Raw genomic sequence first — 24704 nt, 5'->3', positions numbered from 1 at the left:
CTCTCCAGCAAAGAACTGTGTCTTCTCTTTGATCCCAGTGTAATGTGGATTCAAATGATCATGAATCAAACTGCATTTTGCCTTCATGCTATTTGCTGAAATGATGTCTAAACAAACTGTTAATCATTTACCCATCACTTTTATTTTCGTGTGAAAATCATTCAACATAATTAATGAACTAGAAATTTTGTTAACTACTTTAGATTCCTGAAAATCAATTTTGAACACAATTTATACAGATAACATGATTCAATATTGTATGTAAAGTCTGATGTATACACCGTAAACAAAAAAGGAGTCAATACAGTTCCCGGTGAAACCCCCAGTTTGCAGTAGATAGTCCACAGTGGTTCCATCAACCTGCATTGAGTGGAGTTTCTCCCTCAGCAGTTGGAGATGTATGGTGTTGGATGCACTAGTGAAGTTAAAAATTAGTTCCTCACCCTCCTGCCCTGTTTCTTCAGATAGGAATGGTTTATATTCAGCAGGAAGATGATGGTATCTTATAACCCTGTGTGATACTGAGATGCAAACATCAGGGGGTCCAATGCTGTTCTGACCAGGAGTTGCAGGTGGGCCAGTTTAAGACTTTCAACTCCACTACCTTGTGGACTGTTACCACACAATGTGTTTTTCATACAGCTGGAACATTTAGTAGGATCAGACTCGGTCTGAAGATATGCAGAAAAACTAAACACAGTGCACTGTTTAGTACCTTAGGGTTAACATCATCAGTATTTGAAAGTATTTCTCCCCCACGCCAAATCCCCCCACCCTCTGCAAGGTTTCACCTTTTATTATTATACAGCAATGAATCACTTTGGATTTAGTTCAGATTTTTTGGCATGGGTTTCTGTTGACCAGTGTCAAAAAAGCCAAATTAAATCTTCCGGTATTCCAACGCTGTATAATATTAAAATGGAAAACTTTCTTTGGGGTGAGTATTTTTTATAGGCACTGTATCTGCTGGCTTCACTTTCCTCTGCAAAATGTTCATAATTCCACAATCTGAAAGACAATACCCAAAAAAAAGCTTCAATAAGAAGTAGTGAAATATATGTCATTATAAAACAAGAAGTGCATAAATTGTAGTCTATTATTTGCCATGAAGTACTTTGATGAAAACCAAGCCTTCAGTGAGAATATCCCCTATAGACAAATAAGAAAAATTGTAACGTTTTGGAGAGCACAAGTCCAGTTACATCTCGCTTAAAGCAATAGAAGCATTCTACAGTAAGCGTCTCATGCCAGCAGTCAGCAGTCAGCAATGTCGGAGATGATGATGTTTCTGCCACAGTACCTGAGTAATGTACCATTACTGAAGAAGTAATGTAATCTGCTCTATCTGAAAATCCTTAAGGAGAATTTCTGATCATCTATAGCAGGGTTCTCAAACTCCGGTCCTGCAGGACCACAGTGGCTGCAGGTTTTCATTCTAACCCTTTTCTTAATTAGTTTTTGCTACAAATTAACTTCTTTTGAATTAATTTCAATTGACTTGTTTTTTAAGATTTGTTTCCCTGAAGTTCTTCATCATTCATCAGCAGTCCAGTACCCCTAAGATTCACACCGTCGATAAGACAGTGATTTATTTATTTTTTTGGTGAGGATTCCAGCCTTGGCTTGACCCGCACACACTCACAGACAGAGACATGAAACCAATGAATGAATAAATAATATGTTAGATGGAAAATCCAATACAAAACAACAACAATCAGACAAACCTCCCCTTTCCCCTACAGCGATACAATTTTAACAAAACAGTGAACTACATCAATAAACACTCATGATAATGTCCTTATGCAGTCCAATGTGGCAAAAGTGGATGAAATGGTTTGGTGTGAAAGATGACAATCCCGGGAACAGCTTCCGTAATAAATGAATGAAACAGTCCTACCGGTAGTCATCAGTGGCGAGGGGTGAGAGTTGCAGGAGTTCTCTTTTTGAAGTCGCACGACGACTAATCCACCACTATACACACGAGAGGCAGGCACAAGCCAGTCCATTCATCCTACTGGGAAACGATCCAGGGCACAATTGACTTTTCAATAGACATGTCAGAAAGACAAACACAGATCTCCTGTTGCTTCGTCGGGCCCCCATTTTAACTTTTCTGATGTTCTTTTCTTTGATACTGCTTCCAATCATCCAATGATGGCGATCCCCTTTGGGCTGCTGGAAAATAGAGTTCTTACCGTGGTAGCACTGCTACAGTTCCTCTGAATTGCTTCATTTCTTTCTTTAAATGGTACCCAAACAGAAATGAAACGTGAAGTGAGTGAGCCAACTGAAGACTAACTAAATCAGGGCCTCAAACTCTAACCAATTTCTGCTTAATTGGCATCCGATTCTTGTTGTTAATTAAACCCACATCTACCAGTGTTAATTATAGCAGTTTTGCAAGTAAAAGTAGGCTAAAATTCCTCCTTGGTGATGTGCAAGACTAATATTAATGTATAGAATGTACTATTTTGGAGTCACTGCAGCTGAAAGTGGTGCAACCAGTTAATAAGCATTAAGGTTTTCACAAAGTGTAGGTTGATGTTTGGTAACTTTGTGTATTCTATAAATTATAAGTAGAAACAAAATGTCATTTTTCACTCAGATGTTCTTTATCTAATATATTTGGATTGAAGACCAAGCTTTATTCAGTGTAAAATATTTGTAACAATAGTGAAAATCAGAGGGGCAAATAATTCTATTGTAAGTTGAGGCATATGATCATTTGTTTATCCATATAATGAATATATTTAATATAGGCACATTATTTATGTTTTTAAAAAATGCATTGCACTTGGTTGAAACTGCTTTTTATTTTTCTTGTTTTCATTGAGTTTAATCATTTAGGAGGCAGCCTGAAACTATAATGCAAAATTTGAACAAGCTCTTTACCTGACTAAAAACAGTTTTAGGTATTTTAGGTACATATAGAAACAAAGACTCTTTCTTATTTCTTTTTCCATGTGCCAGTAATACACAGCAAACAAAACCTGTTACATTGATTTACATTGATGAGCTCAGTTAAGTTTGATGTGAATGTATTGCAGTGTATTACAGGTGTTTATCTTTATTGTGTGTTTGGTGTGAATTCAACAGGAAACATATGTCCATAAGGAACATGTCAGTCTTATGTAGCAATATGTGTAGAAAATGAAACATAAAAGATGCTGTTAATTTAAAGCATTAAACATGCACAATGTGAGTATCCAGAAATAAATGGTGACAATTTGTACTTTAGCATCATATTTTTTCCTATCTGAAATGCAAATTGCTTAATTATAGTGCATTGGTTCGAGTTTGTAGTCATAATTTCTTCTTGCAGTCATAAGCTTTTATTATTATAATACATTTTTTCTTCAATCCTGTTCAGTTGCAGTATTGCTCCTGCAGATAACAGCAGTGTTATCCACATGGGATAAAAGATTTTTCTTTATCTATCAATCAATCAATCAACCTTTATTTATATAGCACATATTCATACAAAAAATGTAGCTCAAAGTGCTTTACAAAATGAATAGAAAAATAGAAGACACAATAAAAAATAAACATAAGTCAACATTAATTAACATAGAATAAGAGTAAGGTCCGATGGCCAGGGTGGACAGAAAAAAAAAAAAAACTCCAAAGGCTGGAGAAAAAAATAAAATCTGTAGGGGTTCCAGACCAAGAGACCGCCCAGTCCCCTTTGGGCATTCTACCTAACATAAGTCAAACAGTCCTCTTTGTATTTAGAGTTTTCATGGAAGGACCTGATGATGATGGTCACGTAGACTTCTGGCTTTCAGTCCATCAATGTTGGTGCATCATGATGCTTTGAGTAGGTGGTGGTGGCGCAGGCCGCCACCACAAAGAAACCGGAAAAAGAAACAGAAGAGAGAGTTGGGGTCAGTATGGATTTTGGAGCCACTGTGAATAGTTATTATGAAGAATTGAACATACAGAGTATCAGTATGAATTTAAAGTGAAGTTATAAAAAGGCCATGTTAAAGTTAGCTTGTGTGTCAACTTTTATGGGAGGGCTGTAAGAGCAAGGGTGTTTGTTTTGAATCAAGTTTGTACCCCTACAGTCAACAAAGGCAAAGATGATACATCCCATCCATCCATCCATTTTCCAACCCGCTGAATCTGAACACAGGGTCACGGGGGTCTGCTGGAGCCAATCCCAGCCAACACAGGACACAAGGCAGGAACCAATCCCAGGCAGGGTGCCAACCCACCGCAGGGCAAAGATGCTATTCATTACAAATAATGCCATGAAGATAATATTTTATCACTGAAAAAAAAGAAAAAAATATGTTATATGTTCATTTGCTAGAGGATTGATTTTAAGTTGTCCACAGCAATTGGGGTGCATCATATATCAAATGTATTTTTGTAAAACTAACTGAATAGAGAAAATAAATAAGTAAATGAATGTGTACATATGTGTGTCTATGTCTTGCTTTACTGTATTGTGCTTTCATATCTCTTTTTCATATACCTCTATTTTTGTGAGCTTGGCTTCATTCTACACCTATCCACTTTCAGCGCTTTATTATTAATTTTGCTGCGGAAAGCCTCCCTCCTTATTGGATGGATCAAGTTTAATCTATAAATATTGATGAGAGGCTGATAACCGAGTTATTTACAATCTGATTTTCAAGGGGCTCTGAATTTTCTGGTAATTTATTATGTATATAGTATTCAAACTGTTCAAAAGACAATTCAGATGCATACAGGTAAGAAACACATCAAGCTCCATGGAAAATAAGTCTTTTCTCTCCACTATATTGGTATATGCTTTTTCCTTTCATGAAGTATGACCAATCAAGAAATGAGATGTCCTAATGAGCAATTTCCAATCAGGAAAGAGCCATGTAATAAGCATCAGCCAACCGGAGTATGATGGGGTCAGTATTTTTCAGAAGTCTTTACCCATTCACACTAAAATGCAGCACCGGTATTTTTAAAATTCTCCAGCTCTGGAAAGTGTTTTTAAAAGTCTTCATTTTTGTGGGTTAAAATTGCCAGGGTAGTGTGGACGAAAGGTCAAAACAGAAATAAATGTCTGCGTTTTTAGGAAAAAATGTACTAGTGTGGATTGGGCCTCAGTTTCTCACGATATTAATAAATGTTAATGTAGCAGTTGTAACTGAATAAGATGCTTCTCGCACCCTTGTACCCTCAGACTATACGTCAGACACCAGGTAAAAGTCCAAAGATGATATTTATTATAATAATAAGTGCACAAAGCACGCTCCTCTCCACAATTCACAATAACAATAAACCACAATAATAAACAATCCTCCACTCCCAGACGCTTAGCCACCCTGCCTCCCAACTCAGCTCATCGTCTGGGAGCTCCCACAGTCCTTTTATATTCCCTGACCCGGAGGTGTTCCTTCCCAACAGTCCACAAGTCCTTATTCCTTCCGGGTCAGGGTAAATAATGTTTTTTCTCACCCCGGAAGCCCGTCGCTCTTCCTATGACGAACTTCCGGGTCATAGGGCATGAAGAACTCTTGGTCCTCCCTGCAGCTCCCTCTCGTGGCCCCATGGCATCCAGCAGGGAGGTGCATAAAAACTACATGGTCCATAATGCCCTGCTGGTCTTCTGGGGACCTCCATGCTGCAAGGAGGGCTCCACCTGGCGGCTTGGGGTATTGGCGGGGTACATGGCCGGCCATATCTTACAGTATTCCCCAGCGGCAATTATAAAGATTCGGGCGGCCTGCCCCGAGAGGGAAGTCTTCCTCAAGAGGACGCGTCATCCGGGCTCTGACTGCGTTGCCTCTGTCCTCGAGCAAACCTTGGGGGGACGGTGTACCTCCTGTCTCCCCGGGGACATTGGCGCCACTCGTGACCCGTCGCTGGCAATTGTAGCACCGGCGAAGTCCTCCTGGTTGGCTCTTTTCCCGAGACCTGAAACATCTCGGGAACTCGGTCAGCTCCACCCTTTCCCCCGCCAAGGAGGGTTTTCTGGCCGCCTCGCTGCTCTCCGCCCTTTTTCCCACCTTGTCAGGAGACCCACGGTGTATTTCGGGGATCTCCTGCTTACTCTGGGGTCGGCGCACAGCTTGAGTCTCTCTATTAGAGAAAGAGAGCCTCTTTGCTGTTTGCATGCCCGTTGACTTTAAAGAAACCAGAGGCGGCGTCTTCAGCACCGCATCGCTCCGAGAGACAGCACTTTTCAGCTGCTCTGGTACGATCAGTGCTTCCACCGCCCCTTCTGTCATCACACCACACTCGTTTGTAGGGCTCGTAGTGACTTGGCACCCGCTACTAATTAACCGGGGCCAGCGTCACTCTGTGTCCCTTATTCTGTACGGTACCGGTAAAACTCACCTGTACCGCCAAATCAATCATAATGGGAGACTCCTGACCAAATCGCCGTAGGAATTCATCCACCCTCCTTAAAGGCGCCGCCGCTGCTCCCAGATCCCCAGTGATCTTCTTTATTGTCTCCACCACCTGTAAAAATTTGTGCACGGGCTGAAGCAACTTTTCCAGCTCGTGCACGTCCAAAAAGTTACTTAATTCACCCGGAGGCATGCTCGAGCCATCATTAGCCTTACCCTCCGGGTGGGAGCCAATAAACACGGCCGCTCCTGGCACGTGCTCAGACAGGTCCCGCAAGGGAGCCTGGGATTTGGAGTTCTTTTCGGAGGACCGCGGTGCCGCTTTTGGCTGACTGTGATCCGTCTGTATCAATTTATCGACGGACCGATCAATCATTTCCCGGACCTCCTTACCTTTTTGTAGGGAGAGCGGTACTTCGATCGCCTCCCCTTTCCCCTTCGAAAAACTCAAGTCCGTCTTTTCTTGGGCGAAGCCACAAACAGCTGGATACGGAACGTCACCTTCCTGGAATCCCTTGTGGTAGGTCACGTGTCCCTCGCCGGCACCCGTAATGCGGAAGTGCTTGGGTTACTCGTTTGCCTGAATGAGAGCGCCATCGCCTTGGTCTGTCTTCTGCCTCCCGCAGAGCCTTGGATGGACATCTGGGAGGTATGTACATGGGACATCATGTGTTAATTTAAAAGATTATTCAGTACATTCCCGTACATACCTCGTCGGTGGCGTCCTCCTCGAAATCTCTCCCGAAATGCGTAGCCGCTCCATAGCTCCTCTTGGCGCAGGCAATGCCGGCGCTAGACCTCCGCTGTTGCTGGCGCTCTGCTTTGTCTTCTTCTTCCCCATGACGGACTTGATAAAGATGAGGTTTCTGGCGATTTTTCTGTGTGTGTCGTGGCGCTGTCTTCCCGGGATATTCTGTCCACAATAAATTTTTAAATTCAGGTCCTCTGCCAAACTGACGGCCAGAGAATCCTGCCGGCTACGCCAATTGTAACAGAATAAGATGCTTCTCGCACCCTTGTACCCTCAGACTATACGTCAGACACCAGGTAAAAGTCCAAAGATGATATTTATTATAATAATAAGTGCACAAAGCACGCTCCTCTCCACAATTCACAATAACAATAAACCACAATAATAAACAATCCTCCACTCCCAGACGCTTAGCCACCCTGCCTCCCAACTCAGCTCATCGTCTGGGAGCTCCCACAGTCCTTTTATATTCCCTGACCCGGAGGTGTTCCTTCCCAACAGTCCACAAGTCCTTATTCCTTCCGGGTCAGGGTAAATAATGTTTTTCTCACCCGGAAGCCGTCGCTCTTCCTATGCGAACTTCCGGGTCATAGGGCATGAAGAACTCTTGGTCCTCCCTGCAGCTCCCTCTCGTGGCCCCATGGCATCCAGCAGGGAGGTGCATAAAACTACATGGTCCATAATGCCCTGCTGGTCTTCTGGGGACCTCCATGCTGCAAGGAGGGCTCCACCTGGCGGCTTGGGGGTATTGGCCGGGGTACATGGCCGGCCATATCTTACACAGTAAAATTCAGATATTGCACTGCTGTCATTTTAGGGTGTGGTTTTGACAGGAACAGGATGAAATTGAATGTTATGCAGTGATCACAGATGATTTCATATTACGCTGTGATATTTACATTTTGAATGTCAGTACCATTAGTACTTTTTAGATCTGTTTTATGATTGTGTGAGTGACTTAGACATTTTTACAGTTTAATAGAACCTTGGCAAGTTCAGTAGCTTTCAGAAGCTTTTGCTTAATATTTCTATATGAATATTAACATCTTCCATCTTTATCTAACTAAGCCATTAATTATGATTAAAAGTCACTTAATCCAGTTATAGTTAGTGAGTATGACCCTGTGAGAGGAACGATCAAGGGGTAATATAGTTATTGTGCATAAAGTGTTTTGTGTGTGTCTTCTTTCGGCTGTTCCTGTTAGTGGTTACCTCAGTGGATCATATTTTTTTTTCCATATCTTCCTGTCCTCTGCATCTTGCTCTGTTACATCTATCACCTGCGTGTCCTCCCTCACCACACCTATAAACTTGATCTTAAGCCTTCCTCTTGACTGTCAGCTCTACCCTTAGCATTGTTTTCCCAGTATACCCAACATCTCTCCTCTGCACAAACTGTCTAAACCAACGCAGACTCGCCTCTTTGACTCTGACTTTCTCCAAACCATCCAACCTGACCGTCAAATGTACTCGGTCTTAATCCTGTCTGTCCTAGTCACAACCAATGTAAATCTTAGCATCTTTAACTTTGCTACCTCCAGCTCTGTCTCCTTTTTTTTTTTTTTTCGGTCAGTGGCACCGTCTCCAACCCATAACATATCTGGTCTCACTACAGTCCTTTTGACCTTCCCTTTCACTCTTGCCTACTACCCGTCTGTCACAAATTACTCCTAACACTTTTCTCCACCCATTCCACCCTGCCTGCACTCTTTTTCACCTCTCTTCCACAATCTTTGTTATTTTGTACTGTCGATCCCACATATTTGAACTCATCCATCTTTGCAAACTCTACTCCCTGCATCCTCACCATTCCACTGACTCCCCTCTCATTTACACAAATGTATTTAATGTCATCAGCAAACATCATAGTCTACAGGGACTCCTGTCTAATCTCATGTGTCAGCCTGTTCATCACCATTGCAAATAAGAAGGGGCTCGGAGCTGATCCTTGATTTAATCCAACCTCCACGTCGAGTGTATCTGTCACCTACCCCAGACCTCACCACTGTCACACATCCCTCATACATATCCTGTACAACTCTTACATACTTCTCTGCCATCCCCAACCTCCTCATACAATACCATAACTCCTCTCGTGGCACTCTGTCATATGCTTTCTCCAAGTCTACAAAGGTGCAATGCAGCTCTTTATGGCCTTCTCTATACTTCTTCATCAATACCCTCAGAGCAAACATCACAACTGTGGTGCTCTTTCCTGGCATGAAACCATACTGCGGCTCACTAATTATAACCACCCTCCTTAACTTAACTTCCACTACTCTTTCCAATAACTTCATGCTTTGGCTCATTAATTTTACCCCCCTGTAGTTACTACAGCGCTGCACATCCCCTTTTATTCTTAAAAATCGGTACCAATACACTTCTCCTCTCCTCAGGCATCCTCTCACTTTTCAAGATTCAGTTAAACAATCTGGATAAAAACGCCACTGCCATCTCTCTTAAACACTTCCATGCTTCCACAGGTGTCTGTGTGTATGTATATCAAGGTTATTATAGTTAACGAAAACTAAAATCAAAGCTGAAACTATTATTTTAAAAAAAAAAAAAACAATTTGTTAACTGAAATAAAATTTTCTAAAAATATTTTTAGTTTTCATTTTTGAATGACTATTCTTGCCATTAGTCTTTAACCCTTGTAACTTTTAACTCTAAAACAGAAAGTAATCCACCACGAATCACCCGCATATATTTCATCCAGTGAATGGCAGCTGGTGAAGGATGGTGGGTGTTCACACAGCATTGCGGTGACAGAGCCAGTTGAATACTGGTGTGTTAAGCGTGTGAAATAGAAAGCGATTTACTGTGCCGCCTTTATTTGCACTTCTTGTATATCAAGATGTAATTCAAATGCCTGAAATTGGAATGTCCTGGTCAACAAAACCTTTACCATTTTGGCAAAGAAAATTCACAAGTGAGTAACGTTTCAGTTTATTTCTCAGGTGCCTGCTTTTTATTGACATTAATTCACCTGCCACATTACACATGAGAAATCCTTTTTGAAAATAAAATGGCACTGATCGAGAGACTGACTAGTTCATCATACAAGATCAGTATTTTGTTACTGACCAATCACTTTTGCTTTAAAAAAGTCGTTTAACAATGAAGTGATACAAACCTTGTAAAATTTCTGAGTTGGCAAAGTCTCTACTGAACTACAGGTAAGTCGAAGAGAATCTGCCAACTCGTGGAAAACTAAACATACTATTGTGTTTTTGTTTTTATTCTATATTTATTTCTTTTTTTAATTTTATATTCACAACTCAAAATACCTGATAAAATAATCCAGTAGCAGAATTATGTTTTAAAATATTTGGCCCCCTTTTTTCATTTTTTTTCTCTCTCTCTCAAAATACAGTAGATAGTTGAAATAGCATATTCTTTTTGTTCTGAACATCAGCCATGTCATACATATTGCATACCGGGGATTTTCCTGCCTTGGATCCGAACCTGCTGGGGTAGGCTCAAGGTTTCCTGCGATCCTGCTCTGGATAAACAGGTTTAGATAATGTATATATTGTTTCTAATCTATCCATCCATACATCTATTACCTACTCTTGCTCTGCTCATTAAGGGTTTGCTGCTCTGAAGCTTTGGCTATTCAAGTCTCACTGCCCCTAATCTTGACACTAAATACTAGTTTTTCTTTGTTTCCTTCAATACAGCTAGGTATGTTCTGCTTACTGATTCAAGCAAAAGAGCCCTGTTCTTCCTAAGCCCCCATGATTTTCATGATCACACCTGTCAGAACACAGTAGAATCTATTTTTTGAATTTTGATATTTTTTCAGGCCTGCAGGTGGCAAAATTCTGTCTATAAATTGTATGTACCTGAGATTGAGAGATCAATATGGCTGGTAGAAAACAACAGAGCCCAGTATGGAAGATTTTTGAATGCAATATTAAAGGCATTTATTATAAGCACATTGTCTCCGAGTGGGATATGTTGTGTGCTGTAGACATTTAGAGTTAAAAAAAAACTCTAAAACCTTAAAATTAAATAAAAGGAAAAGATTAATAGTGCGAACAGTCAGCGTACATTTGTTCGGCACAAATGACATACAAAATATTTTAAAAAACTATAAAATCATATACAATTGGTCATATTCAGTATTTGGTTTTGATTGTGCTTGTTTTTATCAGACAAAAGCAAAACCAAATAGTAAGTCATGTAGTGTAGTAAGCTTCCAACAACATTTAATTCATATCCAAACCTGTTAAGTGTACAGTTCTGTCTGATTGTAACACAGAACTAAACTTCATAGTAGTAAAATAAAAAAAAATAAAATAGAAATGTCTTTGTGAAATAAAAACTAATATAAAAAGGCAAACCTATAATAACCTTGGTGTATCTTATATATAAATGTCTACGCACGGAAGTGTGTGTGTGTGTGTGTATGTGTGTGTGTTTGTCTGTCTTGGCTAGAGGTGGGAGGCTACAGCATGACACTGAAAGAAAGCAACTCTGTCACCAAAAGAGAAACTTGCTTAGCCGAGTGAGGCAAGCACGTTGGCAAAACGAAACCACCAAGGAGAGAGAAACTCGCTCAGCCGCTGATAGGTAATGGAGGCGAACACGTCGGCAAAATGAAACCGCCTAGGAAAGAAAATGCAATTTATTTTTATATATATAATATTAATTAGTGCTGGACGGTATGACCAAAATTCTATATCACGGTATTTTTAAAAATTGTACCGGTTTCACAGTATTCAATAGTATTTTTTTTCCATGCATGAGTTAACCACATATTCCACTGCCATGAGAATTATACATTGTACAAAAAACATTTTAATGTGCACACAAGTATTAATACAGATTTGCTTGTCCCCATAAAGTGATAGTTTTCAAGGATAGGGGCACCAATGAGGCACTAATAAAGAGAAGGAAACATATTGCATAACAGTTGCAGTTGAAATATAGAACCTTTTTATTGAACAAATTTTGCAAACAACTTAAACTAAAATTTTAACAACATATTGTCAACCATCCAAAGAGGCATTTAGACTTACTAAAATATCCAGAGGTGCTTGTTGTACTGCACTGAACATGTCTTAGAAAATGAATAAACAGTAACTATTTTTTGTAAACCAACTACACTTTCAGTTCAATCTCTGTCCACTGACATATTAAAGTGACTTTTTAACACTAGAATTACTAGAGCCTACAAAAAAACTTGTAGATCCGTCCAACCTTAAATCGCTTCTCACCTCTCCGTCAGCGTCTTTTGTCCTGTAAATGTGTTGATAAGCAGTAAACCGCAAGCAGTCTGCTGTCACATCCCCCACTGGCGCACAGTTTTCTCAGCTCAAATCTGTTTACCTGGGTGTCAGTTGCTTGGAGCTGTATAGAGTGAGAAGTCAAGCAAAATTATACCTTTTATAAATACTATATCGTTATTTGGAACACATGCATTTCATGTGTGTTCCGTGTCTACAACAATCTATGAACAGTAAACACATCGCTAAAACAGAAACGTTTTTCATGTTTTAGTAATAATTGATAAAATGTACACATGAAGTATATAATATGTGAAGCCTGAAGTCCAAATATCAAAGAAACACTTTCACAAAAGGTACAAATATAACAGAACAAGTGCGCTTTTATTCAAAAATATAACTGCAGGAAAAAAAAGCCACGTTAGTGTGCGACATTGACACGCATTTACTACGACTTGGTGGCGTAATGGTATCAACTCCTGACTGGTAATCAAAAGGTCACGAGTTCGCTCCCACACGACTCCGTTTTGAGAAGTGAACTGCTCTTATTCTTACTATTTTAAAATAAAAACATACATTTGATTTTAGTCAGTCTGTAACAGCCGGTGTAAATGTAATTTTGTCTAATTTCTGACTCGGAGGTTCTAGTTGAAGAGAAAATTTCTTTCTTTAATATTATTAGTATTTTATTTCTTCCAAATCCCAAGAGGTCTGTAAATTAGTAGTACAAAATGCCCACTATTTTAAATGCCTGATGTGAGCACCTCAAAGGATGCAAAATCCCCTTAATATGTGGAAAAAACTATTTAGTTAATCATAATAGTTATGCTTTAAGTGTTAGAAATATACTCTATGTAACCTTTTATCATGCACTGTCTTTTGCCAGCTGGATATAGAGGCTCTTTCTAAAAAGGCTGGTTACTCCTTACGTCAAGTGGAACGATGGTTTAGGAGGCGGCGAAACCAGGACCGTCCCAGCTTATTAAAGAAATTTCGTGAAGCCAGGTATGGTGCAACAACAAGGTGAAAATGATGAAAGGCAACAAATGAAGCACATGTACTTTTTCCTTTAGATATTTAATGTTTTCCAATATGTTTTATTTGTAATGCAAAAAATAGTTCCTTGTCTGTGTGCTGTATACTTCTTTACAATATAACTAAGTGTTGTTCTGGTAAAATATATAATAAACTAACTAAACCGTGTTCTGTTTTAAAATAATGTTGCCTGTCGGTGTAAAAGGTTGTGTGAGGTAAGCCCCTATTAGTAAAATATTTTTTTTTATAGATAAGTCTGTTTGTACAGTTTGTGTGTTATTTAAGGTTTTTGTTTTAAGATATATATAAAAATCACTTTTTGTGCTCTTTTTTTCATTACAGTTTAATGCTAATATAAATGGAAAATAATTTTTAAAAAAAAATTTTGGCAATAGATCTAAGCGTAGACCCTTTGGAGAAAAAATGCTGAGGAAAATGAAATTTAAAGTTTTAGAATGATAGAAAATTTTAATCTTTTACATTTTAATGCTAAGTTTGGAAACCGTGAAGATGACAATAAACAGCTAAGTAATGGTTTATTACTTTTGTACATGAGAGCCATTGTTTATGCCTGTACTTCATTTATTCCCATTGGTGTGAGCTTTCTCTTCCTGTCCTGAAAACCTTAAATCAGTATACTACATAAATAGTAACTTCACAATTCCTAGATGGAAGCTAATTGACAAACTGGTAAACTGGCACATTAAAGGGCTTTCAGTTGTAACATTTTCAAGTAAACAGAGAATCTTTTGAATTGAAATTCTACCACAAACAGGAAATTGAAGGAAGGAAATTCAATGCATTCTAATATATTTCTGCTGAATATTGCCAACTGTTTGTCAGTTAACAAAAGGTGTTTTGTGTTGCTAAACAGTGCCCTAGTTTTAAGCTTTTTAAATTCCTTCTTCTTAGTCCCTGTAATGTAATATGTAATACAACTATAGTACAGTAAGCCAATTTTTAAACAATATCCTCCTGTTGAACCTTTGATTACCACTTGCTACAGTTGTCTCCCAGTAGGAGAAACAACAAGTTATTTTCCTGGCTCTGAAGTGATTTTTTTTTTTCAGAGCCTACTTGTCTCAGATTTAATTGTTTCTCTTTTTTCAGATACTCTGCATTAGGGGTGGATGTTGACCTTATTTATTTGGGCCATCTAATCTTCCATTCTACATTTAATGATGGTGTAACTCACTAGTACTTTTGTTTACAAATGTCTTCTGTTATTTACCAACAATTTCACAACAACAGAATAGTTGTGGTACAATATAGTGCTTGGTGATGCCATAAAATGCAATTGATGTTTGTAACATGTAATCCATATTCATTGTGTAAAATGTTGTATGCAAAAAATTACAAATGATTTTATGAAATCTTAAAAAAACAAGTCATTCAAATTGTTAAATAATACTGTCATTGAATCTAATGTAATGATTTCTTGATACAACAGCTAGTCCAGCAGCACAAATCAGATATTTTAATCACCCTGAATTAAAACTTATAGCATGTGTCTCTTGTTTGTCGTAGTCCATCCGGGTTGGAAAATGGATGGATCGTCGTAGTCATATTTATAATCATTTTCACAGCATTTCATAGATACCGCAGGTTTCTACAGTATTTTCCACATACAGCTCTCTAACAAGTATAAACAGAAGCTGGTATCTGATCTGTTGGAGCTCATCATATAAGTGTTTGTTTAAGTCTTCTCTAGTTAGTTTGGTTACTCGAAATCCTATTTATATCACTGTACATCCACCTAAGATTCAAGTTAATGCAAAATCCATCCTAAATAAGAAATCTTTTATATTCCATGTCACCTAACACTACGGATGTGCAGATTTATTTTATCCAAGATATTGTGTTTAAGTTCATGGTCAGTTGAAATATAGTATTTCAGCTTTTTCAGAGTTGAACATACTGAGAAAAGTCAGACTAATGTAAATATTAAAATAGCAAAATTGAGGCAAAAATAAGAATTCCTTCAGGAATAGCTGCATAAGTGGGGAAAAGAATTGATGCAATTATCACTACCTACTTTTCTAACTGGAGACCAGTTGCTTTTGTGTTTTTAATCTGCCAATAAGCAAAAAAGGGGAAATCAATAGCTAAAAACCACATAAAATACATTAAATGATTTCTGAAATAGGTAAAAATAGGTATAGTATAGTAAAATTCCCAATTACAATAAAACATTCATGTTCAGAGGATACGTACTGTAGCCTTGTATTTTGTTTTTCTTTGGCCACATGCATAGGAACAGTAATTTCTGTAGCAGTACCGACATTTACATTGTGCCATCTATGGAAATGCTAAGCAGTGCACTTTAATGGTACATGCATAACAAAATTAATTTCAGTAACTGCTGGAACACAGATGTTAGCATCATCTATGTTTAACAGAGTATTTGGAATCATCTTGGTGTTCTCAATTTTACAGTAAAAAAAGTCCTTAAATTAAAACCTGCAATTTGCAGAGATACTTAAGTCAAGCACTTTGATACATATAAATTAGCACCATCTTGACAATTCCAAATCAGAGCACTTGGAAGCAAATTTATCCTTAAATAATCACAAACTGATTTACTGTAATGAAAGATACAATAAATAGTGACCAAGAAGATCTCAACTGAAATTACTCACTAAATTGTTCTTTTCACTGTGGCTAATTAACTTGGCACATTTATCAGTATTTTGCAACTGAATAATTTTTAACATATTTTGCTTGTTTGTGAATATTTAGTAATTTATTGAAAAAATAGCAAGTAAATGGACATATAAAGTAATATTTTCATATGCCCCCAAGAATTTAAAATGTGAAATGTTCTAATCTTAATTAATAGCTGTCAGCTTGTCACCCAAGGTCACATTAACAGCTAAATTTAAACAATGTACTGATTTGTGTTATATACCTTTACTATAGAATTTAAAATTTTTCTTTGGAAATTTTTGAATTACTTTAAATCTGTTTCCACATTTAAAGATGTTTGTCAAGATTTTTTCTTATGTGCAATAGATACGTTTTGCTTCAATATGGATATGAGTTCAACTTTAATTTAAATTAAAAGAAAAATAAATTGCTATAAATATAAGAACTTAACGGCAATACTTTAATATTTTCACATTGAAAAGATTGCAGTGTTATCATATTATGGGAGGAAATGCCACCTCTCATATTAAGCATACTAGGTTTAAATAATTAGCTCAGATTACTAGGGTTAGTTCATCACTTGTCCCGAAAAATACACAGGTGTCTGTTAGTTTCCCAGATTATGTGTGTAATTTGAACTGTGGTGGAGTGTGTGTGTGTGTGTTTGGAGTTACTTTTAATGAATATACTGTTACCTTTCAAAGGACATTACAGTTTTTATGTTGACTGTGACATAGGTGAAGATGAAAGCAATAAATGAAAGTTATCTGTGTCTTGAGATGGCCTGCCTTTCTACGTAGAAGATGTTCTATGCCTTGTCATAAATTCTCTGTTGAGAAAATCTGCTTTCTTTTCAGTTGGAGATTTACCTTTTACCTTATTGCTTTCATTGCTGGCCTGGCTGCTCTCATTGATGTAAGTATGAATCTTTGAAACCAATTTAAGCAGATCATATCTACACTTGATTGATTATCGTTTATATGGCAGATTACAGCAATGAATATGTTTTTTTCTCCAACTATAGAAACCCTGGTTTTATGATCTTAAGGAAGTATGGAAAGGATTTCCAACTCTGGTTAGTTTTTTTTTTTTTTATACAATATTTGTGAGCTTTCAAGTTATCTTGTTTAATTTTAGGCTGGTAACATTTTTACTAATGTCAATTGTGCCTAAAAGTAGCCTTGTATTTTTGCTTTTTTCCATAATATGCTCAGTATCAGCAGTTATAACACCAACATGAGTGCATTTCTGATTCAACACACTACAGCCCAGTTGAAAGAGACAAGGAAAAATGTACTATGGCTTCACATTGTTGTAGGCCTTTGTGTGATTAAGTTGATAATGCACATATTATGGTATGATTTACTGTCACCCATAAAATGTCACCTCGGTCTACACAACTTTATGTATTACTTATCTGGGACTTTGATTTATTTTTTTGACCATTTTATTAATTTTATAAAAATTACGGCTGAGTTTGAATTACAGTTCTATGTGAATTTGTCTTTGCAGACGCTACTGCCTTCCCAGTATTGGTACTATATGATTGAATTGGGGTTCTACTGGTCTCTGTTGTTCAGTGTTGCTTCTGATGTTAAAAGAAAGGTATGTTGTTATCCATTTTTCATTTTTAAACCCTTATTTATATGTGTTCCTAGAAATCATTGCAACTTGAATTGTGGGAACCAGTCCAGTGGTTACTTAACCCAAATCAGTAGTGACACATTTCAGTTAGTAGACCCTGATAGCACAATTTATGTTCGTAACTTGTAAACACAGGTTCTGCACTACTATTTTAAGAACCTTAAATCTTGAAAAATAGCTAAAAAAAAAAAAAGAATATCTGTACAGTTAACACAGTGTTAATACACAGAAAAGTAATATACACAAAACATAGTTTATATATTTACTACATTATGATTTTGTCTTGTTTTACTTTAACTCTTATATTTATAAATAAGAAATACTGAAAGTTCTGTTCTAAAAGAAAGTGTGCTACTTTATAGAAGAATAACTTAAATTTGCAAAGGCAAACAGCATTCAAAGGATCACCAGGTGTTTTTTTAAAGGTAAAGGCACTGCTAGGTTGTGGAAAAGCAAAACCACAATGAAAGGAAAATAGATACTTGTACTGGCAAAAAGATAGATACTTTGTATAGTAGTGACACTGTGACAAGAGGGTTGCCCTGGAATAGAAACCACTTAGATGCCAAAGCAAAAGAGAGAAAGAAGCCTTTGTATGTTTCCTTTAAGAGAATTGGAACCCGAGGAGCTGCTGTGGTGATGTAGGTCTTTAAGTGCAACTGAGAGCAGGATTGAAGAGACACTGGTGCCTGATAGAAGATAGAGACTATTTATGAGAACATTTTGTATTTCAAGCTAAGGATATTTCACTAGTTATTTTGTAAATGTTACTGAAATTAATAAAGATTACTTATTAGTAATTCACATTTTTCATCGTGTCTTGCAGCATGGTCCGTTACATTTATGAAAATCATTTAGGAAGAAGTGAAAGTATAAAGACTAGTTAGTGAAATGATTGATGTTCTATTTCACTGAACAATATAAAATAATTTGTAAAATGCATCTGAATGTGCAAGTTGTTGTCTGTCTTGAATAGAAAAAATAGTTGCTCCTGACAAAATATTTTTTTAAGAGAGTAAGTGAATTTTTTTGATTTGCTGATATAAAATACATAAATAAGCCGTATATCATTATTCATGTTTTTGTTGTTTTTGCTGCAGGATTTCAAGGAACAAATAATTCATCACTTAGCCACAATCATTCTGATCAGCTTCTCTTGGTGTGTGAATTATATTCGCGCTGGCACGCTGATAATGTTGGTGCATGATTCAGCAGACTATCTTCTTGAGGTATAGAGGAGATTTTCGTTGTTTGGTGGTTTGGGTATAATTTGTATGTGTTATTTAACCAGGGAGTATTGTATTTTTATGCTGGTAGAACTTTGGTTACCTGAAGTATACGAGAAAAAAAAAAAAAGAAATCCTAGGTCATTTTATATATTTTTTCTTTTTCTGTTGTGTGCAACCTTCTACTCTGGCCTTTGCTTTTAGCAAGAAGAAGCCAATTGCTTGAGGACATGTCTATTGTGTTCAGATTTTTTAGGAGGAGCAACTAAATCATGTAATGTCCCACCTAAGGGCATTTTAAAACCAGATACATTTGATTTAAACATAAATTAGGATTCTCTGTAATAACCTAAAATTTCAGAATGGTAAAAGTGGAGAGGAAGTTATAAATTCTTTTCATATACAAGATTCTTTTTTGTTTTGATTTGTAAGGCTTCAAATAAATTAGAATAATAGTTTATTTATATTATGTTTTGTATGTTTTCTTATTTTTCAGTCTGCTAAAATGTTTAATTATGCTGGATGGAAAAACGCCTGTAATGCTATCTTCATAGTTTTTGCTGCAGTGTTTATCGTTACACGCCTTATCATTTTCCCTTTCTGGTAAGAATTAGTGTTATTGTCTGACCATTTTCAATTTTCTTCCTACTATGTGCCACACATGTAAGCTATTTATCTGCTGCCAGCTTATGCATTTTAATCCAAAGCCGCTTACAAGCTTCAGTTTGTTTTAAGTAATATAAATTCTGTATTCTTTACCATTAATTTTACTGTTGAACTTCCTTGCCTTTTAACTTGCATAATCCATCAGAGAAATGGAATTGTAAGTAAATGAAGAAAAATGTCTTTATACAGATGACTTGTTCCTTTATTTTATTGATTCATGCACACCACTTTCATGTATACTAAAAGTATTGAAGGAGGACTATAAAATCTTAATAGCCTGCTGTCGTGCTTAAATTTAATCGGTTTTTATTAACAGTTTCACAGAAGTTCACATACTCGTGAACTATAATTACACAATGATTTAAAGGTCTATTGAAATATAAAATGTTACAGTGTGACAAAAATGTAATAAACTATACTTTATTATCTGGTTATGTCATGATTTTACATTGGGTGGGAGTATTAAAACTGCAACATGTTCCTGAACTTTTTGTATCTTCTTTGGTGCATTCAAATATATCTCAACCAGTCCTTTGTAAAATCATTACTTTTTTTTTTACATATATGCACATGCACACCAGCGGGCTCCATCTTCTGCTCGCTTTGCTCGCTAACCCCCTGGTGTGGGTAACCCAGGGTAGGTAATAATTCAACAGAATGACTTCAACTGTGCATTGGCAATTCCATTAATTGCCAGTCGCTTTCCATTGCACTGACATACCTAGTATCTAAATATGCTTGAACTTCGTCCTGAGACTGTTGTACTCTATCGTGCCCTTTATAAATGTACTTGTAGATGTACTTAATACTCATAACCGATGCACAATACTCAACATTAATATGACAATCGAATCGTTTGAGCAAATACGAGTTATATGGTACAATCATTGAATTATCGATCATCACAATTTTACCATTTTTCTTTCCGTGATAAGTGTGTTTTTTGTGACGATTATCTCTGCAGCGATAATTAGGAAAGCCAGCCTTAGTTATATCTGTTGAATTAACGAAAACTTTAGGACATTTCTTTAAGCACTTTTTTTCTTTTGCGTCCCAACATACTGAATCTTTTAAATGAGTTCCGTGAGACATGTGTTTAATGACGTTGTACCATAATTCAGGATTGTTTTCTGTGTTTGGAATTTCAGCGTAGACAAACTGATCTACATCATCAGCAGTTAATAATTGATTTAGCAAAGTAACCAATGAGTGGATGTTAGGCAAACCCTGTTTTTGAAATTCGATCATGTAAATGTATGCTCTGTTTGACTGATCACCGTTTCGAGTTCCTTCAATAAAACTGAGACTTTCTGATTAAACAATCTACTTAAGAAAGTCGGAATATCCAGAGGCGATGTCGCCGGTGGCATTGTTCTCAAGAATCAACGAATTCCGATAGTTCGGGATATTGCCATTGCATCATGATATAACTGTTGCAATGCTCTTGGACAACCTTGATATGATAATGGTAATATTACTGCTTTACCTACTTTGAATTTGTCAGAACTATTGATATTTGAATTTTGAACGTGGTCAATGAGACCTTGCATATGTTCCGTTCTAAGTTTTGCTTGATTCGATTTGATACAAAAGAAACAATTAGCTTTGACTTTAAGATACGCATTAATAATGTACTGTTGTGATAGACATTGAGATGACAAGTGGGTTAAATACTTTGGGATGTATCGCTAATTTTGACATGAAATATTGTGTGGGTGTTATTCTTTTATCTGAATTTTTTTGTGTCATATTATACGACCATCCTGTTTCATCATCAGGGAAATGCAAAGGAAAAGAGTAAAGGATCGGAATGAGATGAATTATTAGACAGAAACGACGGATTACGTTATTTCACCGAGTAATTTTTCTTTTCGACACACAGCCTTTTCTTCTTCGCTTAGTCGCTGACGTGTCATCTAGAACGTATCAAATTATTGTCCAGAAAAGGACTTCATCGAATGTATCGAATAGATTGTATGTATAAAAATACTGTCCAGAAAAGCTTCTTTAAATGATGAAACTGAACTTTTCATAAACGACTTAAAATGAGGAAAAAGTAAAAATTTATAAGAACTGAGAGCGCAGGAATTGAAAGGAGGGTGTGATATGAAACAGTCTCATGGCAAAATTCTCGTCTCGAGGGAATTGAAAAAATCTCTCGTCTCGTTGCAGGATTTTTTTTATATATTATAATATATATATATATATATATATATATATATATATATATATATATATATATATATATATATATATATATATATATATATATATATATACACATATATACACAGTGGTGTGAAAAACTATTTGCTCCCTTCCTGATTTCTTATGCTTTTGCATGTTTGTCACACAAAATGTTTCTGATCATCAAACACATTTAACCATTAGTCAAATATAACACAAATAAACACAAAATGCAGTTTTTAAATGATGGTTTTTATTATTTAGGGAGAAAAAAAATCCAAACCTACATGGCCCTGTGTGAAAAAGTAATTGCTAATTGCTAACTGTGGTGTATCACACCTGAGTTCAATTTCCGTAGCCACCCCCAGGCCTGATTACTGCCACACCTGTTTCAATCAAGAAATCACTTAAATAGGAGCTGTCTGACAAAGAGAAGTAGACCAAAAGCACCTCAAAAGCTAGACATCATGCCAAGATCCAAAGAAATTCAGGAACAAATGAGAACGGAAGTAACTGAGATCTATCAGTCTGGTAAAAGTTATAAAGCCATTTCTAAAGCTTTGGGACTCCAGCGAACCACAGTGAGAGCCATTATCCACAAATGGAAAAAACATGGAACAGTGGTGAACCTTCCCAGGAGTGGCCGGCCAACCAAAATTACCCCAAGAGCGCAGAGACGACTCATCCGAGAGGTCACTATAGACCCCAGGACAACGTCTAAAGAACTGCAGTCCTCACTTACCTCAATTAAGGTCAGTGTTCACGACTCCACCATAAGAAAGAGACTGGGCAAAAACTGCCTGCATGGCAGATTTCCAAGACGCAAACCACTGTTAAGCAAAAAGAACATTAGGGCTCGTCTCAATTTTTCTAAGAAACATCTCAATGATTGCCAAGACTTTTGGGAAAATACCTTGTGGACTGATGAGACAAAAGTTGAACTTTTTGGAAGGCAAATGTCCCGTTACATCTGGCGTAAAAGGTACACAGCATTTCAGAAAAAGAACATCATACCAACAGTAAAATATGGTGGTGGTAGTGTAATGGTCTGGGGTTGTTTTGCTGCTTCAGGACCTGGAAGGCTTGCTGTGATAGATGGAACCATGAATTCTACTGTCTACCAAAAAATCCTGAAGGAGAATGTCCGCCATCTGTTCGTCAACTCAAGCTGAAGCGATCTTGGGTGCTGCAACAGGACAATGACCCAAAACACACCAGCAAATCCACCTCTGAATGGCTGAAGAAAAACAAAATGAAGACTTTCGAGTGGCCTAGTCAAAGTTCTGACCTGAATCCAATTGAGATGCTATGGCATGACCTTAAAAAGGTGGTTCATGCTAGAAAACCCTCAAATAAAGCTGAATTACAACAATTCTGCAAAGATGAGTGGGCCAAAATTCCTCCAGAGCGCTGTAAAAGACTCATTGCAAGTTATCGCAAACGCTTGATTGCAGTTATTGCTGCTAAGGGTGGCCCAACCAGTTATTAGGTTCAGGGGGCAATTACTTTTTCACACAGGGCCATGTAGGTTTGGATTTTTTTCCTCCCTAAATAATAAAAACCACCATTTAAAAACTGCATTTTGTGTTTACTTGTGATATTTGACTAATGGTTAAATGTGTTTGATGATCAGAAACATTTTGTGTGACAAACATGCAAAAAGAATAAGAAATCAGGAAGGGGGCAAATAGTTTTTCACACCACTGTGTATGTATATATATATATATATGTATGTATGCGTGTGTGTGTGTGTGTTTGTGTTACCGGCAATGTATGAAAGCAGACATTACCTAGACAGTATATAGAATGCTGAAAATTGGATGTCAAAGTATGAAACAATTAATATTTCACATATTTCCTAGGCATTCTATGTAATGCCAAAAGACAAACCGGCAAAGTATAAAATACTCCCGCTAATGACATTTCTAATGTCATGTGACTTTTGACGCTCGCCTCAGACAGCGAATTCCCCATTTGCATTTCGTTTTTGTTTGGAAGTGATGAAATACGTTACTTTGAAATTGTTCAACACAGACTCTAGCCCATACTGTGCTGTATGAAAATGGAAGAGCAAGGTGTAGTGTCTGAGAAGGAATCATGGCATGTTGACATGCAACAACGATTCTACGATGAACTGCCTAAAGTGTGAGCCAATGCTGCAAAAAACTTGTGTTTTCCTAACCGAAACTACTTACCAGAAGTTAGTGAGTGATGTGAAAAAGGCCAAGATGACTACTAAGAAGGTACCACAGGACTATTGGCTGTTGAATCGCTATGATGTGATGTTAGTGGAAAACGAAAGTTAACAGATTTATCCTGTTAAAGAAGGTGTTTGTGCTATCCAGTTCTACATCACGGACTCGAGTTATTTAACGTACTTCATGACATTCATTTGGCCATTGGCCATGGAGGACGTGACATAATGTTGAAAGAACTTTCACCCATCGTGATAATTAAGTGCAGTTTAAAATTATTTTTTTTCCTTCCTAGTTGCAACAAGTAGGTTCATATTTAATTTTCTCGTTTTCCTCAGTAAGAAAGTCCTATACTTTATTTTGTATTTCTCTCTTTTTCATATACGTCTTTTCAATAAAAGCCTTTTCATGACTCTCTTTTAATTCTTTGCCTAAATAGCATTTGTCATTCTATATAATGCCTAGGTATTACATACAATGCCTAGGGAAAGTATATATAATATTAAAATAATTCGGATATTTCATACTTTGCCAAAAACGGCAGTAATTCTGTATATTGCCTAGGCATTCTATACAATGCCTGCTTTCCATACATTGCTGGTAACATATATATAAAAATCCAGCCCTAATTCCTTCCTCTTCAATTTGCACTGTGCAACAGGTTCATTACTGCCAAGAAGGTACTAATCTGATTATTAAACACTTGCACAGAATAGGGAACCAATGCAGAAGTCACAGACACTTGAGTGCTGAGAAATTGCTGTCAGTTGCACTATTACATT

At 37.0% G+C, this 24704-nt stretch overlaps 1 protein-coding gene across 1 annotated transcript in view; it reads left to right on the top strand.

Moving 5' to 3' along the window:
* cers2a (ceramide synthase 2a) overlaps positions 1-24704 on the top strand; it is a 108701-nt gene that overhangs the window by 81470 nt on the left and 2527 nt on the right. Inside the window, exons 4-9 of the mRNA XM_039767435.1 lie at positions 13210-13328; positions 16862-16919; positions 17029-17079; positions 17517-17609; positions 18749-18877; positions 19371-19477. Coding sequence (XP_039623369.1) covers positions 13210-13328; positions 16862-16919; positions 17029-17079; positions 17517-17609; positions 18749-18877; positions 19371-19477 — 557 coding nt within the window. The remainder of the gene's footprint in view (positions 1-13209; positions 13329-16861; positions 16920-17028; positions 17080-17516; positions 17610-18748; positions 18878-19370; positions 19478-24704) is intronic.

This window comes from Polypterus senegalus, chromosome 1, assembly GCF_016835505.1.
Source record: "Polypterus senegalus isolate Bchr_013 chromosome 1, ASM1683550v1, whole genome shotgun sequence".
In the NCBI taxonomy this organism is placed as follows: Eukaryota; Metazoa; Chordata; class Cladistia; order Polypteriformes; family Polypteridae; genus Polypterus; species Polypterus senegalus.
This window is presented reverse-complemented; position numbering and strand designations above follow the sequence as displayed.